This window comes from Stegostoma tigrinum, chromosome 15, assembly GCF_030684315.1.
Source record: "Stegostoma tigrinum isolate sSteTig4 chromosome 15, sSteTig4.hap1, whole genome shotgun sequence".
In the NCBI taxonomy this organism is placed as follows: domain Eukaryota; kingdom Metazoa; phylum Chordata; class Chondrichthyes; order Orectolobiformes; family Stegostomatidae; genus Stegostoma; species Stegostoma tigrinum.
Window position 1 is genome coordinate 73,461,701 of NC_081368.1, and position 15,861 is coordinate 73,477,561.

General features: G+C 43.5%; 1 protein-coding gene across 4 annotated transcripts in view; it reads left to right on the forward strand.

Moving 5' to 3' along the window:
• The window catches only part of dnaaf6 (dynein axonemal assembly factor 6), a 53,174-nt gene extending 42,625 nt beyond the window's left edge, over positions 1-10,549 (forward strand). For all 4 annotated transcript variants that reach the window (XM_048544377.1, XM_048544379.2, XM_048544380.1 and 1 more), the window contains 2 exons: positions 4,414-4,499; positions 9,995-10,549. In XM_048544377.1, the coding sequence (XP_048400334.1) occupies positions 4,414-4,499; positions 9,995-10,124 (216 nt within the window). In that variant the 3' untranslated portion in view covers positions 10,125-10,549. The remainder of the gene's footprint in view (positions 1-4,413; positions 4,500-9,994) is intronic.
• The last annotated feature ends 5,312 nt before the right edge of the window (positions 10,550-15,861 follow it).

Genomic DNA, 15,861 nt, shown 5'->3' on the forward strand with positions numbered 1-15,861 from the left:
CACCACTCTCTGGCTGAAGAAATGTCATCTCATTTCAGTTTTAAATTTACCCCCTCTAATTTTAAGGCTGTGCCCATGGGTCCTAGTCTCCCCGCCTAACGGAAACAACTTCCTAGCGTCTACCCCTTCTAAACCAAGTTGACTTGCGAATGGATTCCAGGACAGAACCTGTTAACAACCTGGGGACTTCCTGTAGAAGTGAGTGTCAGTTACTTTGAAAGAATCTTGTTTTGCAAACTAAGTGGTTTCTTTGTGTGACCTTACCAATACATCACTGTTTCTCCATTACAATATAAATGATGGATTATTCTCAATCTGTTGCTGTGTGAGTAAAAAAGTTCTTTTGTCAAGTCAAATATGCAAGCTATTGTTACTACATGGTTATGTCACCTAATAAATGAGTTAGTGAAAATGAAAAAGTAGCCCTTGAAAAAATAATTATGTTCTGTTTCCAAACATCTGCGGTACTTACACCGTTTTAGTATTTGTTTGATGCTGAGGATTGTAAGTATGCTTAGTTTGAATTTAAAATGAATTTAAAAATCAATCAACCTTGTTAAACCCTGGTTCCAGTTTTGAGGACATCTACTTCAAATCACGCACTCAAAACAGTTGCAGTCACCTCATCATGAAGTAGTTGCAGGATTGTGATAAGGTTTCTTGAATGTCCAAATTCCTGGAGCACAACTCACGGAGCCTCACCTGTACCAAGTGAAATGCTTTTGTTTGATTGATGAATGCTGTGAAGAGTTCCTAGTGCTCTTCTCCACCTTTTCCTCGGAATTGTCTGGCAACAACAACAACTGCATCAGATGTTCCCCTGGAAGGTCTAAAGTTATACAGTATCTGTGACAGAATTTCCTCAGTTACAGAAAGAGGCAATTGTGTTTTAGGATACTTTCTGCTCTGGACAAGAAAGAAGTACCTTGAGAGTTTCTACAGTGTCATTTACCTCCCTTCTTGAAGATCGTCACATTCCTGAAGACACAGTTGGGAGACCCCTTTACTCTCCCAAATCTGCAGGATGGATGTGCAGAATCTTGACATGATTAAAAGCCCACCAACTTTGCAGACTTTAGCTAGCACTTACAGGGCTGCAGATTTTGTTTGACTGCTTGTTGCAGCTCTGCCATCAATAGTCATTTGCCTGCGAGTCTTCCACAGGTACTGGAGAATCCCCTGGAACTGTCACTACATTATTTGTTCTAGAGGAGTCATCGGAAATACTTTTTCAGCGTTGATGGATCATGTTGTCATCTTCGAGAAGAAAATACTATCCTGTGAATGGAGGAGAATTTGACTATTTGACATTGGTCTGGAGATGTTCTTCAAAAAAGCTTCATATGTCTTGATGATTAGCATGTTTTGGACCTTTTGGGATTTTTGTGCTATCACATCTCCTTTATTTTCCAGATTTATATTTGGATATCAGCCTTGAGCTGCAGGATGCTGCCTTCTTAACCTTTGTTCTTGGGCTGTTATGCCAATGAGGACTGCTCATCTTTGTTTGAGGAGAGCTCACATTTCAGCATTGCTTTCATCCAGTTAATGCTGATAATGATGGTGCTCAATCCCAATGGTCAAGGCATTAATGTCTAGTACAGCTAACCTCACTTGCTCACACTGTTCTGGAATTCTGGAATTGAGTTGAATGTTTGAAGCTTTTCTAGTTTGGATATGCACATGGAATTCCTATTCGTATCCTGGCTGCCTTAGGGCTGAAATGTTGATTTACTTCCTCTAGGCTGTTTTGGTCTTGTGACATCTTGGTACTGTGTGAATATTCATCTCCGAATTGATGATCTACACAGCAGGCATCAGTTCCTTTCACAAATCAAGTGATACAAACATCACTTTGATACTTGGATCATACAAAGGCATGTGATGCAGGCAGTGCCAGTACTTTGATGTGAAATACCTCTATGTATTTCTTGAGGATGATTGGGATGAATAAAAGAAGCAAATAGAAACAAAAATACTGAAATTATCAGAGATAATGGGAACTGCAGATGCTGGAGATTCCAAGATAATAAAATGTGAGGCTGGATGAACACAGCAGGCCAAGCAGCATCTCAGGAGCACAAAAGCTGACGTTTCGGGCCTAGACCCTTCATCAGAGAGGGGGATGGGGGGAGGGAACTGGAATAAATAGGGAGAGAGGGGGAGGCGGACCGAAGATGGAGAGTAAAGAAGATAGGTGGAGAGAGTGTAGGTGGGGAGGTAGGGAGGGGATAGGTCAGTCCAGGGAAGACGGACAGGTCAAGGAGGTGGGATGAGGTTAGTAGGTAGCTGGGGGTGCGGCTTGGGGTGGGAGGAAGGGATGGGTGAGAGGAAGAACCGGTTAGGGAGGCAGAGACAGGTTGGACTGGTTTTGGGATGCAGTGGGTGGGGGGGAAGAGCTGGGCTGGTTTAGGTCCACCTATCTGGACTCCATTTTCTCCCCTTTGGTCCAGGAACTCCCCACCTACGTCCGTGACACCACCCACGCCCTCCACCTCCTCCAGGACTTCCAATTCCCTGGCCCCCAACACCTCATATTCACCATGGACGTCCAGTCCCTGTACACCTGCATTCCGCATGGAGATGGCCTCAAGGCCCTCCGCTTCTTCCTGTCCCGCAGGCCCGACCAGGCCCCCTCCACCGACACTCTCATCCGCCTAGCTGAACTCATCCTCACACTCAACAACTTCTCTTTTGACTCCTCCCACTTCCTACAGACTAAGGGGGTGGCCATGGGCCCCAGCTATGCCTGCCTCTTTGTAGGTTACGTGGAACAGTCCCTCTTCTGCACCTACACAGGCCCCAAACCCCACCTCTTCCTCCGGTACATTGATGACTGTATCGGCGCCGCCTCTTGCTCCCCAGAGGAGCTCGAACAGTTCATCCACTTCACCAACACCTTCCACCCCAACCTTCAGTTCACCTGGGCCATCTCCAGCACATCCCTCACCTTCCTGGACCTCTCAGTCTCCATCTCAGGCAACCAGCTTGTAACTGATGTCCATTTCAAGCCCACCGACTCCCACAGCTATCTAGAATACACCTCCTCCCACCCACCCTCCTGCAAAAATTCCAACCCCTATTCCCAATTCCTCCGCCTCCGCCGCATCTGCTCCCACGATAAGACATTCCACTCCCGCACATCCCAGATGTCCAAGTTCTTTAAGGACCGCAACTTTCCCCCCACGGTGATCGAGAACGCCCTTGACCGCGTCTCCCGCATTTCCCGCGACACATCCCTCACACCCCGCCCCCGCCACAACCGCCCCAAGAGGATCCCCCTCGTTCTCACACACCACCATACCAACCTCCGGATACAACGCATTATCCTCCGACACTTCCGCCATTTACAATCCGACCCCACCACCCAAGACATTTTTCCATCCCCTCCCTTGTCTGCTTTCCGGAGAGACCACTCTCTCCGTGACTCCCTTGTTCGCTCCACACTGCCCTCCAACCCCACCACACCCGGCACCTTCCCCTGCAACCGCAGGAAATGCTACACTTGTCCCCACACCTCCTCCCTCACCCCCATCCCAGGCCCCAAGATGACATTCCACATCAAGCAGAGGTTCACCTGCACATCTGCCAATGTGGTATACTGCATCCACTGTACCCGGTGCGGCTTCCTCTACATTGGGGAAACCAAGCGGAGGCTTGGGGACCGTTTTGCAGAACACCTCCGCTCAGTTCGCAACAAACAACTGCACCTCCCAGTCGCAAACCATTTCCACTCCCCCTCCCATTCTCTTGATGACATGTCCATCATGGGCCTCCTGCACTGCCACAATGATGCCACCCGAAGGTTGCAGGAACAGCAACTCATATTCCGCCTGGGAACCCTGCAGCCATATGGTATCAATGTGGACTTCACCAGTTTCAAAATCTCCCCTTCCCCTACTGCATCCCTAAACCAGCCCAGTTCATCCCCTCCCCCCACTGCACCACACAACCAGCCCAGCTCTTCCCCCCCACCCACTGCATCCCAAAACCAGTCCAACCTGTCTCTGCCTCCCTAACCGGTTCTTCCTCTCACCCATCCCTTCCTCCCACCCCAAGCCGCACCCCCAGCTACCTACTAACCTCATCCCACCTCCTTGACCTGTCCGTCTTCCCTGGACTGACCTATCCCCTCCCTACCTCCCCACCTACACTGTCTCCACCTATCTTCTTTACTCTCCATCTTCGGTCCGCCTCCCCCTCTCTCCCTATTTATTCCAGTTCCCTCCCCCCATCCCCCTCTCTGATGAAGGGTCTAGGCCCGAAACGTCAGCTTTTGTGCTCCTGAGATGCTGCTTGGCCTGCTGTGTTCATCCAGCCTCACATTTTATTATACTGAAATTATTTCAGGTTTTTGAATTGTTGAATTTACTGTCGACAACTTTTGATTTTTATTTTCAAAACTGTTTTCAGATAAAAATCAAGCTGCCAGATTGCAAACCAGCAGACGTCACTCTGGACATTAAAGAACGCTTTCTTGCTCTTCGATCACCTGACTAGTAAGTGAGAGACATTGCTGAAGTAAGGCCTTCCTATGAAATGTCAGGAAGTCTGCCCGAGGCTGTGGGTGAAGAGACACAAGGCAAGACCTGCTTTCTCAACTTGCTCTGGTGACCACAGCTCAAATCTGACAAAACGTCACTCACCCTCTCGTCAAGTTATCGCATTCAGATACTCGATTCTGATAATGGTTGGTTAGAAAATAAATTGGTTTACCAGTGTAATGGAGCTGGGCTTCTTAAGATGCAATGTTGAGAATTTGAATGAATCCAGCATTTATCCTTGTGATCGAAGCATATCCTTGTGTACAAGATGATGAGAGGCAAAGATAGAGTGGATAGTCAGAGACTTCTTCCCAGGCCGGATATGACTAGTACAAGGGGGCATAATTTTAAGGTGATTGGTGGAAGGTATGGGAGAGATGTCAGAGGTAGGTTCTTTACACAGAGAATGATGGGTGTGTGGAATGCGCTGCCGGCAGTGGTAATGGAGTCAGATTCATGAGAAACTTTCAAGCGAATCTTGGATTGGCACATGGAGGATAGTAAAATATAGGGGTATGCAGGGTAGTTTGACCTTAGTAGGATAATAAGTTGGCACAACATTGTGGGCCGAAGGGCCTGTACTGTGCTGTACTATTCTATGTTCTTTGACAGTGAGGCTTATAGGAACTTGCTGCATGCAAATTGCCTACTGCATTCCCTACAAGACAATAAGTGTATTCCTGCAAATCAAAAGTTCTTCATAGTTTGTAAAGTGCTTTGAGTGATTCAATGGGGTGGAGGGCATTGTATGATTGCATTTTTGTTTGTGTCTATATTTAAGACTGATAGCATAAGCATTGCTGGGCCTTCAACTTTTTCACTGTCAACCATCCCTTTAAGTCCTCTGCTGCATCCCTTCTCATTTTTCTATTAGTTGTCTTGAAACTTCTTAGCACTCCAGTTTCTATCTTCCACCTGACCGAAGCCCCCTTCTGTGAGTATTAATTCCCTACCACCCAATGTCAGGCAGAAGATGGCCAAAGAATACTGAGGTCTTGCCCTTTAGATAAAGAGGAGCCACATGTCCTTGGCCTATTCGATCCTTCAGCTAATTATTTGCCCTGTTACACTGTGCTTAATCAAAAATCTGCCAAGCTAGAAAACAATAAAAGATGTCATTTAATAAAACTTGAACTGCAATTGGAGAAAATCTGAAGCAAAAACAGATATTGGTAGAGAAACTCAGCAAGTCTTGCAGGTTCTGTGGAGAGAAAACAGAGTTAAATGTTTCAGGTATAGTGGCCCTTCTGCTTAAATCTAATAATATAAAAAAGAGTGCAAGAGTTCTTTTAGAAATATAAAAAAAAAGAGACAAGACTAGACGTTGGACCACTGGAAAATGACTCTGCAGAAGTAGTAATGGAGAGCAGAGAAATAGTGGGGAAACTGAATTGTTACTTTGCAACAGTCTTCTTAGTGGAAGACACCAGCAGCATATCAAATCATCAAGGGAGTCGGGAGGCAGTGGTGAGTACGGTGGCTATCGCTAAGAAGAAAGCCCTGGGGAAGCTGAAAAGTCACCCAGGCCAGATGGACAAGACCCCAGAGTTTTGAAGGAAATAGCTGAGGAGATAGTAGAGGCATTGATAGTGATCTTTCCGGAATCATTGGGGAATAGTGGAGGTTCTCAGGGGTCTAGAAAATGGCTAAGGTAACATCCCCCTGTTTAAGAAAGGAGGGAGGCAGAAGACAGGAAATTATAAGCTGGTTAGCCTGACCTGTATCATTGGTCAAATTTTAGAGCCCATTGTTAAGGATAAGATTATGGAGTACTTGGAATTACAGGATAATAGGGCTGAGGCAGCATGATTTCATCAAGGGGAGGTCATGCCTGACAAATCTGTTAGAATTCTTTGAGGAAGTAATGAACAAGTTAGACAAAGGAAAGCCAGTGGACATGATCTATTTGGATTTCCAGGAAGTCTTTGACAAAGTGCTGCACAGGAGGCTGCTAAAGGATGAGATACTGGCAGAAGGCAGACCGTGGGATAAAGGGATCTTTTACGGGAAGGTCCACAGAGGTCGATGTTTGAACCACAACTATCCACATTATACACTAACGAGTTAGACAAAGGAACTGAAGGCATTGTTTCTAAGTTTTCAGATGGCACAAAGCTAGTTGGAGGGACGGGTAGTCTTGAGGCTGTGGAAGAATTTCACAAAGCTAGTTGGAGGGGCAGGTAGTCTTGAGGCTGTTAGAAGAATGGGCAAAGAAGTGGCAAAGAAAATACAGTGTGAGAAATTGAGAGGTTCTGGGATTATTAGGTAGAATAGAAATAAATTAACATCATCGTCGCATACACTTAAGTGAGTGCAGTGAAATGTTTATAAGTTACCACTTGCATTGCCACCTTAGGTACAAAGTACCTCGGTACAGATCTTCTGTACAAGTTCTTAGGAAAAAAAATGAAGAAAAAAAATTAAGAAAATAAAGAAATAAAAGGTCCAACATTGCATAACATTGGAATAAATTAGAAAATAGAGAAATGAAAAGTTCAGAACAACAGTTTGTTGTGATTAGGTGTAAAAATTATTTTAAACACAAGTAAAATTTTGTCTTGTGCTTGGAATAGGTGCGGATGTGACAGCTACATTCCAAAATACAGCAGCAAAAGATTTTCATATGGTATTTAGTAGTAAGTCAGAGATTACACTCTTTTGGAACAGGTGCACATCAATATAAATTTAGAAAATTTGTAAACTTTTGGAGTTCTTAGCTGACACATGGCAAATAGTTTTCCTTGCCATCAAATGATATGTAATATGGAATATTTGAGCCACAATAACAATGCTGTTATTTTTATTTGTTGAAGCTTTTGTTCGCAGTAAATCTAAATGGTTAAGCAGCCAGTGAATGATAAGTAGTTGGGCTGAAATACTTTAAAGTGATGACTTGTATTTCTGAGTTAATTTACTCTTGGATTTTTTCACTTCATATCTGCTAGGCTGTCAACTTTGGGATTTTGCAGTTTAGCTGCTAAGTGCTTTCCAAAGGCAATACTGCAGATTCTGGAAATCTGGCATGATAGGAGTCTTTTCCATAGGGTGGGTGAGTTCAGAATTAGGGGGCATATTTTAAGGTGAGAGGGGAAAGAGATTTAAAAAGGACATGATGGGCAACCTTTTTATGTGTGGAATGAATGTCAGAGAAAGTGGTGGATGTTTAAAAGATATTTGGATAGGTACATGAATAGGAAATGCTTGGAGGGATATGGGCTAACCGCTGCCATGTGGGACTAGTTTAGTTTGGGAATGTAGTTGGATCAAAAGTTTCCATGCTGTATGAATCTGACATTGAAACAACAGTCCTTCCAACACAGTCCATGCTGGCATCTAGTCTCCAGTGCACATTGGGCCTTGACTTCAGACTGCGGAGTTTCACTTTGAGGCTCATGAGGCCAGCAGACTGCTCTGGAGTCACCTTGGAAGTCCATGCTGAGAGCACACCAGGCCAAAAGACAGTCACAGGCTGCCGAAAAAGTGCCATGCAAGGTCGAGCAACCACCATGTGCTGCCAAGTGACACCCACATCAGGCTGGATGATTGGGACACTAGGCCAAGAAACTGCCATGCCAGGCCAGGAGACTGCCAAGCCAGGCCAGGACACTACCACATCAAGCTGGGAAACCACCATGTCGGGCCAGGAAATAGCTACATGCCACTGAGCAAATAGCACATCGAACCATTGTGAGATCACCATGTTGGGCCAAGAGACTGCCAGGCCACGCCAGGCCGGGACACCACCATGTCAAGCTAGGAGACTGCCTCGCTGCGTCTGCTGTGAGATTGAGAGTCTGTGCTGAGGACTGTAACCTCAAGAGGTGTAGACTATTCTCTAAATGAAGAAAGGCTTCAGAAGCCTAAAGTACAATGGGACAATGAACTAGGAGTCCTAGTTCAGGATTCTCTTAAGGTTAACATGCAGGTTCACTTGACAGTTAGGAAGACAAATGCAATATTTGTATTCATCACAAGAGCAGAGATGTAGTGCTGAGCCTGTATAAGGTTCTGGCCAAAACACATTTGAAATATTGTGAGAGATAATGGGAACTGCAGATGCTGGAGAATCCAAGATAATAAAATGTGAGGCTGGATGAACACAGCAGGCCAAGCAGCATCTCAGGAGCACAAAAGCTGACGTTTCGGGCCTAGACCCTTCATCAGAGAGGGGAATGGGGTGAGGGTTCTGGAATAAATAGGGAGAGAGGGGGAGGCGGACCGAAGATGGAGAGAAAAGAAGATAGGTGGAGAGAGTATAGGTGGGGAGGTAGGGAGGGGATAGGTCAGTCCAGGGAAGACGGACAGGTCAAGGAGGTGGGATGAGGTTAGTAGGTAGATGGGGGTGCGGCTTGGGGTGGGAGGAAGGGATGAGTGAGAGGAAGAACAGGTTAGGATATTGTGAGCAGTTTTGAGCCCCGGATCTAAAGAAGGATGCTGGTGTTGGAGGGGATCCAGCGGAGGGTTACAAGAATGGTCCTGGAAAGGTCACCATATGAGCAACAGTTGAGGACTCTCCAGTTGATGGAGTTTAGAAGGATGAGGGGATATCCTATTGAAGATTACAGAATACTGAGAGGTCTGGATCTAGCAGAAGTGGAGAATATGTTTGCACTAGAACCCAAGGGCACAGCCTCAGACTGAAGGGGCAACTCTTTCAGACTGAAAAGAGGAGGAATTTTTCAACCGGAGGCTGGTTCATATGTGGAACTCATTTCTGTAGAACGCTGTGGAGGCTAAATCGTTGAGTGTATTTAAGACCGAGATAGATACCTTCTTGCTTCGTAAGGCAATGAAAGGTTATGGGGGGAAGGCAGGGGAATGGAGTTGAAAAACCTATCAACCATGATCAAATGGTGGAGTCGAATCAATGACCTGCATGGTGTAATTTTGCTCATGTATTTTACAGTCTTATTATATCTTTTCTCTACACATGCTGCTAGACGTGCCGAGTTCCTCCAGCATTTTCTGTTTTCATTTACCCTGTTTAGTTCGATTAGAATTTTGTAGGTTCCCTTGAGACTCCCTGTCATTTTTCTAAACTCCAGTGAATACAATATTGACTGATCTAGCCTCCATTCATATGTCAGTCTTGCCATCCCAGGAATCTGGTGAACCTTCATTGCACTCTCTCCATATCTTCCTCAGATAAGGAGACCTAAATTGCACATAATATTTACTAAGGCCCTACTCAGTTGTAGCAAGATATCCCTGCTCCTGTACTCAACAGTAGGCATGGGCCATGAGCAATGGTGATTTCTGATCACAGAGAAGGGAAGCAGAGGTCTCTGATCACAGAGAGCAAGGTGAGGGAAGGGAGATCCAATGCCAGAAAGTGAGGAACAAGGGCATCTCTGATGGCAGTAGTCCCAAACTTAATGCTCATTTGTAGATTTATAAAATAGCTGTCCTCAGTCTGCCATCTTACTGTCGTTATTTCTATTGTTTTGCAGTAAACTCGGATTGCACCTGCCTCATTCAGTGGACAGTAAGAATGGAAAAGCACGTTTCAACACAGACACTCAAACACTGGAAATTACCTTAACTATGAAGAGGGAATTTGATTTCATTAACTTTGCTTAAGCCATGTAATGAGGATTAGGAATTTTCAGTGGGTACTTTGTGTATTCAAGCGCACATGAAGGGCTTGCAGTCTGTGTACATTTATCGTTTTTGTTTTAAATAGGCACTTTTATGTTTATTCTCCATTCTGGAAGTGAAATAGGATTAAAGGAATTCAATTACCATTTTAGCTTTGGGCAATTAAATCATAACCTGTAGAAGTAATACAAATGTAAAATTTCATACTTGTCTGGATGTTTCTGCAGATGAATGATTTGATTGGTGTTCAAAGGATTCCTGTGGACATTTTTGATTAGGGATTTTTTTTTAACCACAAGTACTTCTGGCTTGTGACAGTAATGCTCCACTATAGTATTACGGAAAATTTTTATTGTTTGCTTTGTGAAATGTGGAACAGTTTGATAAATGCTCATGTTTAAGTGATAGTGATGCTGTGTTTTTGATGTATATTAAAAAAATTGGCAATGAGGTTTGCACCAAATTAGTTTTCCAACTGTCAGACCTGGATTACAAGGCATACAGATGAGATGGATGCTGCATTTCAGGTAGAAGTATTCCTTATGAAATAATTAATCTGAATTTAGCACCCAAGTAACATTTGTCTGTAACACATAGTTCTACATCATTAATCACAAGCTGGTAAACTCATAGGCTGGTTGGTATGACAATGAAATTACAGTCTTTTTGTGTGGTAGGAGCTAAAGGCATTGGCTGAGAATCCTTCTTTTCCTTGGACAATCTCAGTTAGTTTTTCACCCTGGTTTGCCAGATACTGAAATGACTGTTAAGTCCACTTTATAATCTACAGACTCTTCAACATGCTTGAACAGTGAGGTCGAGTGATCCTCCTCTTCACCTCTGCCTTTCCTGATTAAATTTCAGATTGTGTTCAGTGCCTTACTGATGAAACTTTTCCATTTTGTTTGCCACAAGTCTCCCATGAATCGGTGGGTATTTTTGACCTCTTGACAGATGCCTTGAGGATCTTTAAATTATTCTTATTGTCCTCATGCCTGCAAGTTTTGAGTCGAGATGTTACTTCAGTACTCTGGTGTCAATCAAATGAGTGACAAAGTCCAAGCTAATCTTTCATGATTAACACCTTGATGCTGGACTTGCTGCTGGATTGCCTTTCTTGGTACTTAATTTGAAGGATATTGAGAATCTTCACTGAGCGACATTAGCATGCTGTGTCAGAACCATGGCCGCTCAATGCTGACATTGGTTAATCCACTTGCCTCCTGTGATCCCTCTCACCTTGACCAATACAAAATTCCCGCTAATGAAACTCCAGGAAGTACAACATTCCAACTTCAAAATACCAATTCTGCATTCAGCAGTACAGACCTTGATCCATCTTGTCTGTAACTATTGTTTTGATTCTTCATCTTTTTGTGTGTATGACTGTGTGTGTGTGTGTGTGTGTGTGTGTGTGTGGAGGATAGCTTCTTTCGTTACCTCAAGAGTAAGAGGACTGGAATAAAGCAAACTTGCCTTTCAGCAGAATAGGTTTGCTGCTGAACTTTTTAAATTCTCTCATACATTCTGAGGGTAAAACTACACACTTCCATATCTAAATACAACTTTAAAGATGTCTAACTCTCTTTTAAAAAAACTTTTAACTTCTTTTTGACCACAACTTTAAGGAAACAACTAAAATATTTGTGACTCTCACCAACTCATTAATTCAGCAAGACCACTTTTGAACTTTGTGCTGAATAATCTTTACTATATTTTTAGTTTCTAGATTTTCCTTGAATCTTTGAATCATTGAATCATAGAATCATACAGTACAAGAGAAGCCCTTCAGCCCATTGAGTCTGTACCACCAAAAATATATGATCACCAACACTAGTCACACTTTTCGACACAAGACCATGTCCTTGAATGTTATGACACTTCAGTTGCTCATCCAAATAGGCTACCTGTAACATTTACCTCCAAAGCAGTGCTTTCTAGACTCCTACTACCCTCTTCGTGAAAAATTGTTTTCTCACATCCCCTTTAAACCTGCCTTTCACTTTAAAAGCGTGCTCTCTTGTTGTTGACTGTTTGATTAAGGCATCCTATTCATCTTGTCCATGCCCCTCATAATCTTACACACCTCTGTCAGTTCCTCCCTCAACCTTTCTGCTCCAAAGAAAACAACCTGAGCTCATCAAGTCTGTCTTCATACCTGAAATGCTCCATCCCAGGCATCATTGTGATGAATCTCCTCTTCACCCCTTCAGCACAATTGCATCCTTCCAACAGTGTGGTGTCTGGAACTGCGCAGAGTGTCCCAGCTGTGACCCAACCAAGATTTGTACAGCTGTAACATGACTTCCCTGTTCTTATAATCTATGCTCCCAACTAATAAAGGCAAGTATCCATATGCTCTTTTAACCACTCTATTAGCTTGTCTTGTCACTTTTAGGGATCTCTGGACAAACACTCCAAGATCCCTGTGTTCCTCTGAGCTTCCTAGTGTCCTTCCATTCATTGGGTACTCCTTTGTTTTGTTACTTCTCCCAAGGTGCATCACTTCACATTTGTCAATGTTGCCATTGATCTGCTGATCTGACCAACCTGGCCATATCTTCCATAATCTAAGACTTTTGACCTCACTCTCATCCACCCAGACAATCTTTCTGTCATTCACAAACTTACTGCCACATTCTCATCAACACGATTTACGGGTATCATTACCCTAGAAGGAACCCAGCACTAATCTCCATAGTATGTCACTGCACACTAGTCTCCAGGCAGACAAACAGCCTTCTACCAGTACCCTCTGTCTTCAGTCACTAAGCCAGTTTTGGATTCAACTTGCCGAGATCCTATGATCTATTACTTTGTTTCCTTGATCCCAAGTGGAGCTTTTTCAAAGGCCGTGCCAAAATCCGCATGAACTACATCAAATGCCTTAACCTCATCTGCATATTTGGTCACCTCCTCAAATGGTTTAATCAAATTCATTAGGCATGTCCTATCTCTGACAGATCCGTGCTATATCTGGTCAAGTCTTGCCTCACTAAATGGAAATTAATTTTCTCCTTCGATACTTTCTCCAACAAGTTTCCTACGACTGATATCAGACTCACAATCTATAATTCCCTACACAATCTCTACCACCGTTGATGTAAGGAGGAACCACATTATCTGTCCTCTAGTCCTCTGCCACTACCCCGTTGCCAGGTTTAAAAATTTAGTCAGGACTAGCTCTCTCTTTCCCAAAGCAGCCTAGGGTATGACTCATCTGGCCCTGGGAATTTATCCACATTAAAAACCTCCAAAACCTTCAATAGTTCCTCACTACTTATATCAATCTGCACAAGAACCTGACAGACCCTCTTCCCAAATTTTGTACTTGCATCCTTCTCCTGAGTAAAGACAATGTAATGCACTTGTTTAGCATTTAGTAATGTTCTCTGGACTCACGGACAAATTGCCCCCTTGGTCCCTAATAGGTTCTGCTGTTTCCTGGTTATTCCTTTCCCGTTGATACACTTGCAAAATATCTTTGGGAATTGTCCTAACTTCGCCCAGCCATTGTATTCTCATGCCCCCTCTTTGCTGTCCTAATTGCTTTCTTGAGATTCTGCTACAATTCTATACTTCTCTAGGCCTCAGTTTTTTTTCTCCCTTTGCACCTATTATTCATCTGCCTTTTCCTTTTTATTATGTCCTGAATATTCCTAGACATCTAGGGTCCTCTGGAGCTTGTTGCTCTTACATTTTGCCCTAAAGGGAACATGTTGGGACTGTACATGTTGGGCGGCACAGTGGCTCAGTGGTTAGCACTGCAGCCTCACAGCACCAAATACCCGGGTTTGATTCCAGCCTCAGTCTGTGTGGAGTTTGCACATTCTCCCCGTGTCTGCGTGGGTTTCCTCCGGGTGCTCCAGTTTCCTCCCACAGTCCAAAGATGTGCTGACTAGGTGGATTGGCCATGCTAAATTGCCCATAGTGTTCAGGGGCGTGTGGTGGTTATAGGGGGATGGGTCTGGGTGGGATGCTGCAAGGGGCGGTATGCACTTGTTGGGCCGAAGGGCCTGTTTCCACACTGTAGGGAATCTAATCTATACTATCACCAGCACCTTTTCGAATGTCTCTCACTGTTTTGCTAAAGATTTTTTTCTCAGTAGCTGTTCCCAGCAATTTTGGCCAGATTCTGTCTTATTTTTGGAGTACTGTGTACAGCTCGGGTTTCACTGCTATCGGAAGGATGTTATTAAATTAAAAAGGGTGCAGAAAAGATTTGCAAGGATGTCACCAGGACCAGAGGGTTTGTGTTATAGGGGTAGGTTGGGACTTCTTTCCTGGAGCATTGAAGGTTGAAGGTGACCTTATATAAGTTTATAAAGTCATGAGGAGCATAGGTAAGTAGGGCAAAGATCTTTACCCTAGGGTTATAGGGATTCAAAACTAGAGAGCATAGTTTTAAAGTGAGAGGGGAAAGGTTTAAAAGGAACCTGAGCAAAAACTTTTTTCATGCAGATAGCGGTATATAGAACATAGAACATAGAACATTACAGCACAGTACAGGCCCTTCGGCCCTCGATGTTCTGCCGACCTGTCATACCAATCTCAAGCCCATCTAACCTACACTATTCCATGTACGTCCATATGCTTGTCCAATGAAGACTTAAATGTATCTTAAAGTTGGCGAATCTACTACCGTTGCAGGCAAAGCGTTCCATTCCCCTACTACTATGGAATGAACTGCCAGATTAAGTGGTAGGTGGAGGCACAGTTACAATAATTGAAAGACATTTGGACAAGTATATGAACTGTAAAGGTTTAGAGGAATATGGGCCAAAAAACATCAAACGCGACTAGTTTGGTTTGGAAAATCTGGGCAGCATGGACAAGTTGGGCCGAAGGATATGTTTCAGTGCTGTGTGACTCTATAACTCTCATAATATCTACCTTATCTTAGTTCAAACCCTTTTTTGCTGAACATCTTTCTCCTTTTCCATAATAAATTTAAAACATATAGCGTCATGGTCACTATCAGTAAAATGCTCCCTCTCTGTCACCTTGAATATCTGTCTTGCTTCATTTCACCAAATTAGGTCCAGCACTGTGCTGTCCCTTGTAGCTCCATTTATGTTGACATAAAGAGCTCTCCTGAATGCATTACAAGAAGTCTGCCCTTCTAAATATTTTGTGCTATGATTATTCCAGTTAATATGGAGTATTTGACATCCTTAATGTAATGACTCTATCATTTTTTTCATGCCTTAGTGAATTGATTACATATCTGCTCCTCAATTACCCATAGATTGGCAGTTTATAATGCACTCCTAACTGTGTGACTGCATACTTTTTATTCTGAAGTTATACTAACAAAGCTTTATTTGATGACCCTTCATAGGTATCATCCCTCCTTACTGCAGTAACTAATAACATGATACCTCCTACATTTTTGCATCCGCCCCATCCCACCTTTGAGTAAAGAAATGATAACCTTCTCACCAATGTTAAGCTAACTTACCAACTGTTGGCTGAATTAGGTCCAGCCCCCTTTCTAAATGTATGTGTCATATTAGTGCCCATCTGACGCAATTGCCTTTTCTTAAATCATGCCTCTATTTCCCTTCCCAAACCTCTAATTCTAAGTAGATGCGCTGTATCCAGAATTTTAGACACTTCATTTGATTAATTTATCAGTTGTCTTCTCTTTTTAAACATCTTGATAACTGTTTTTGATCTCTTCTAAATAACATTCACCCCACCAATCTCCCAGAAATTT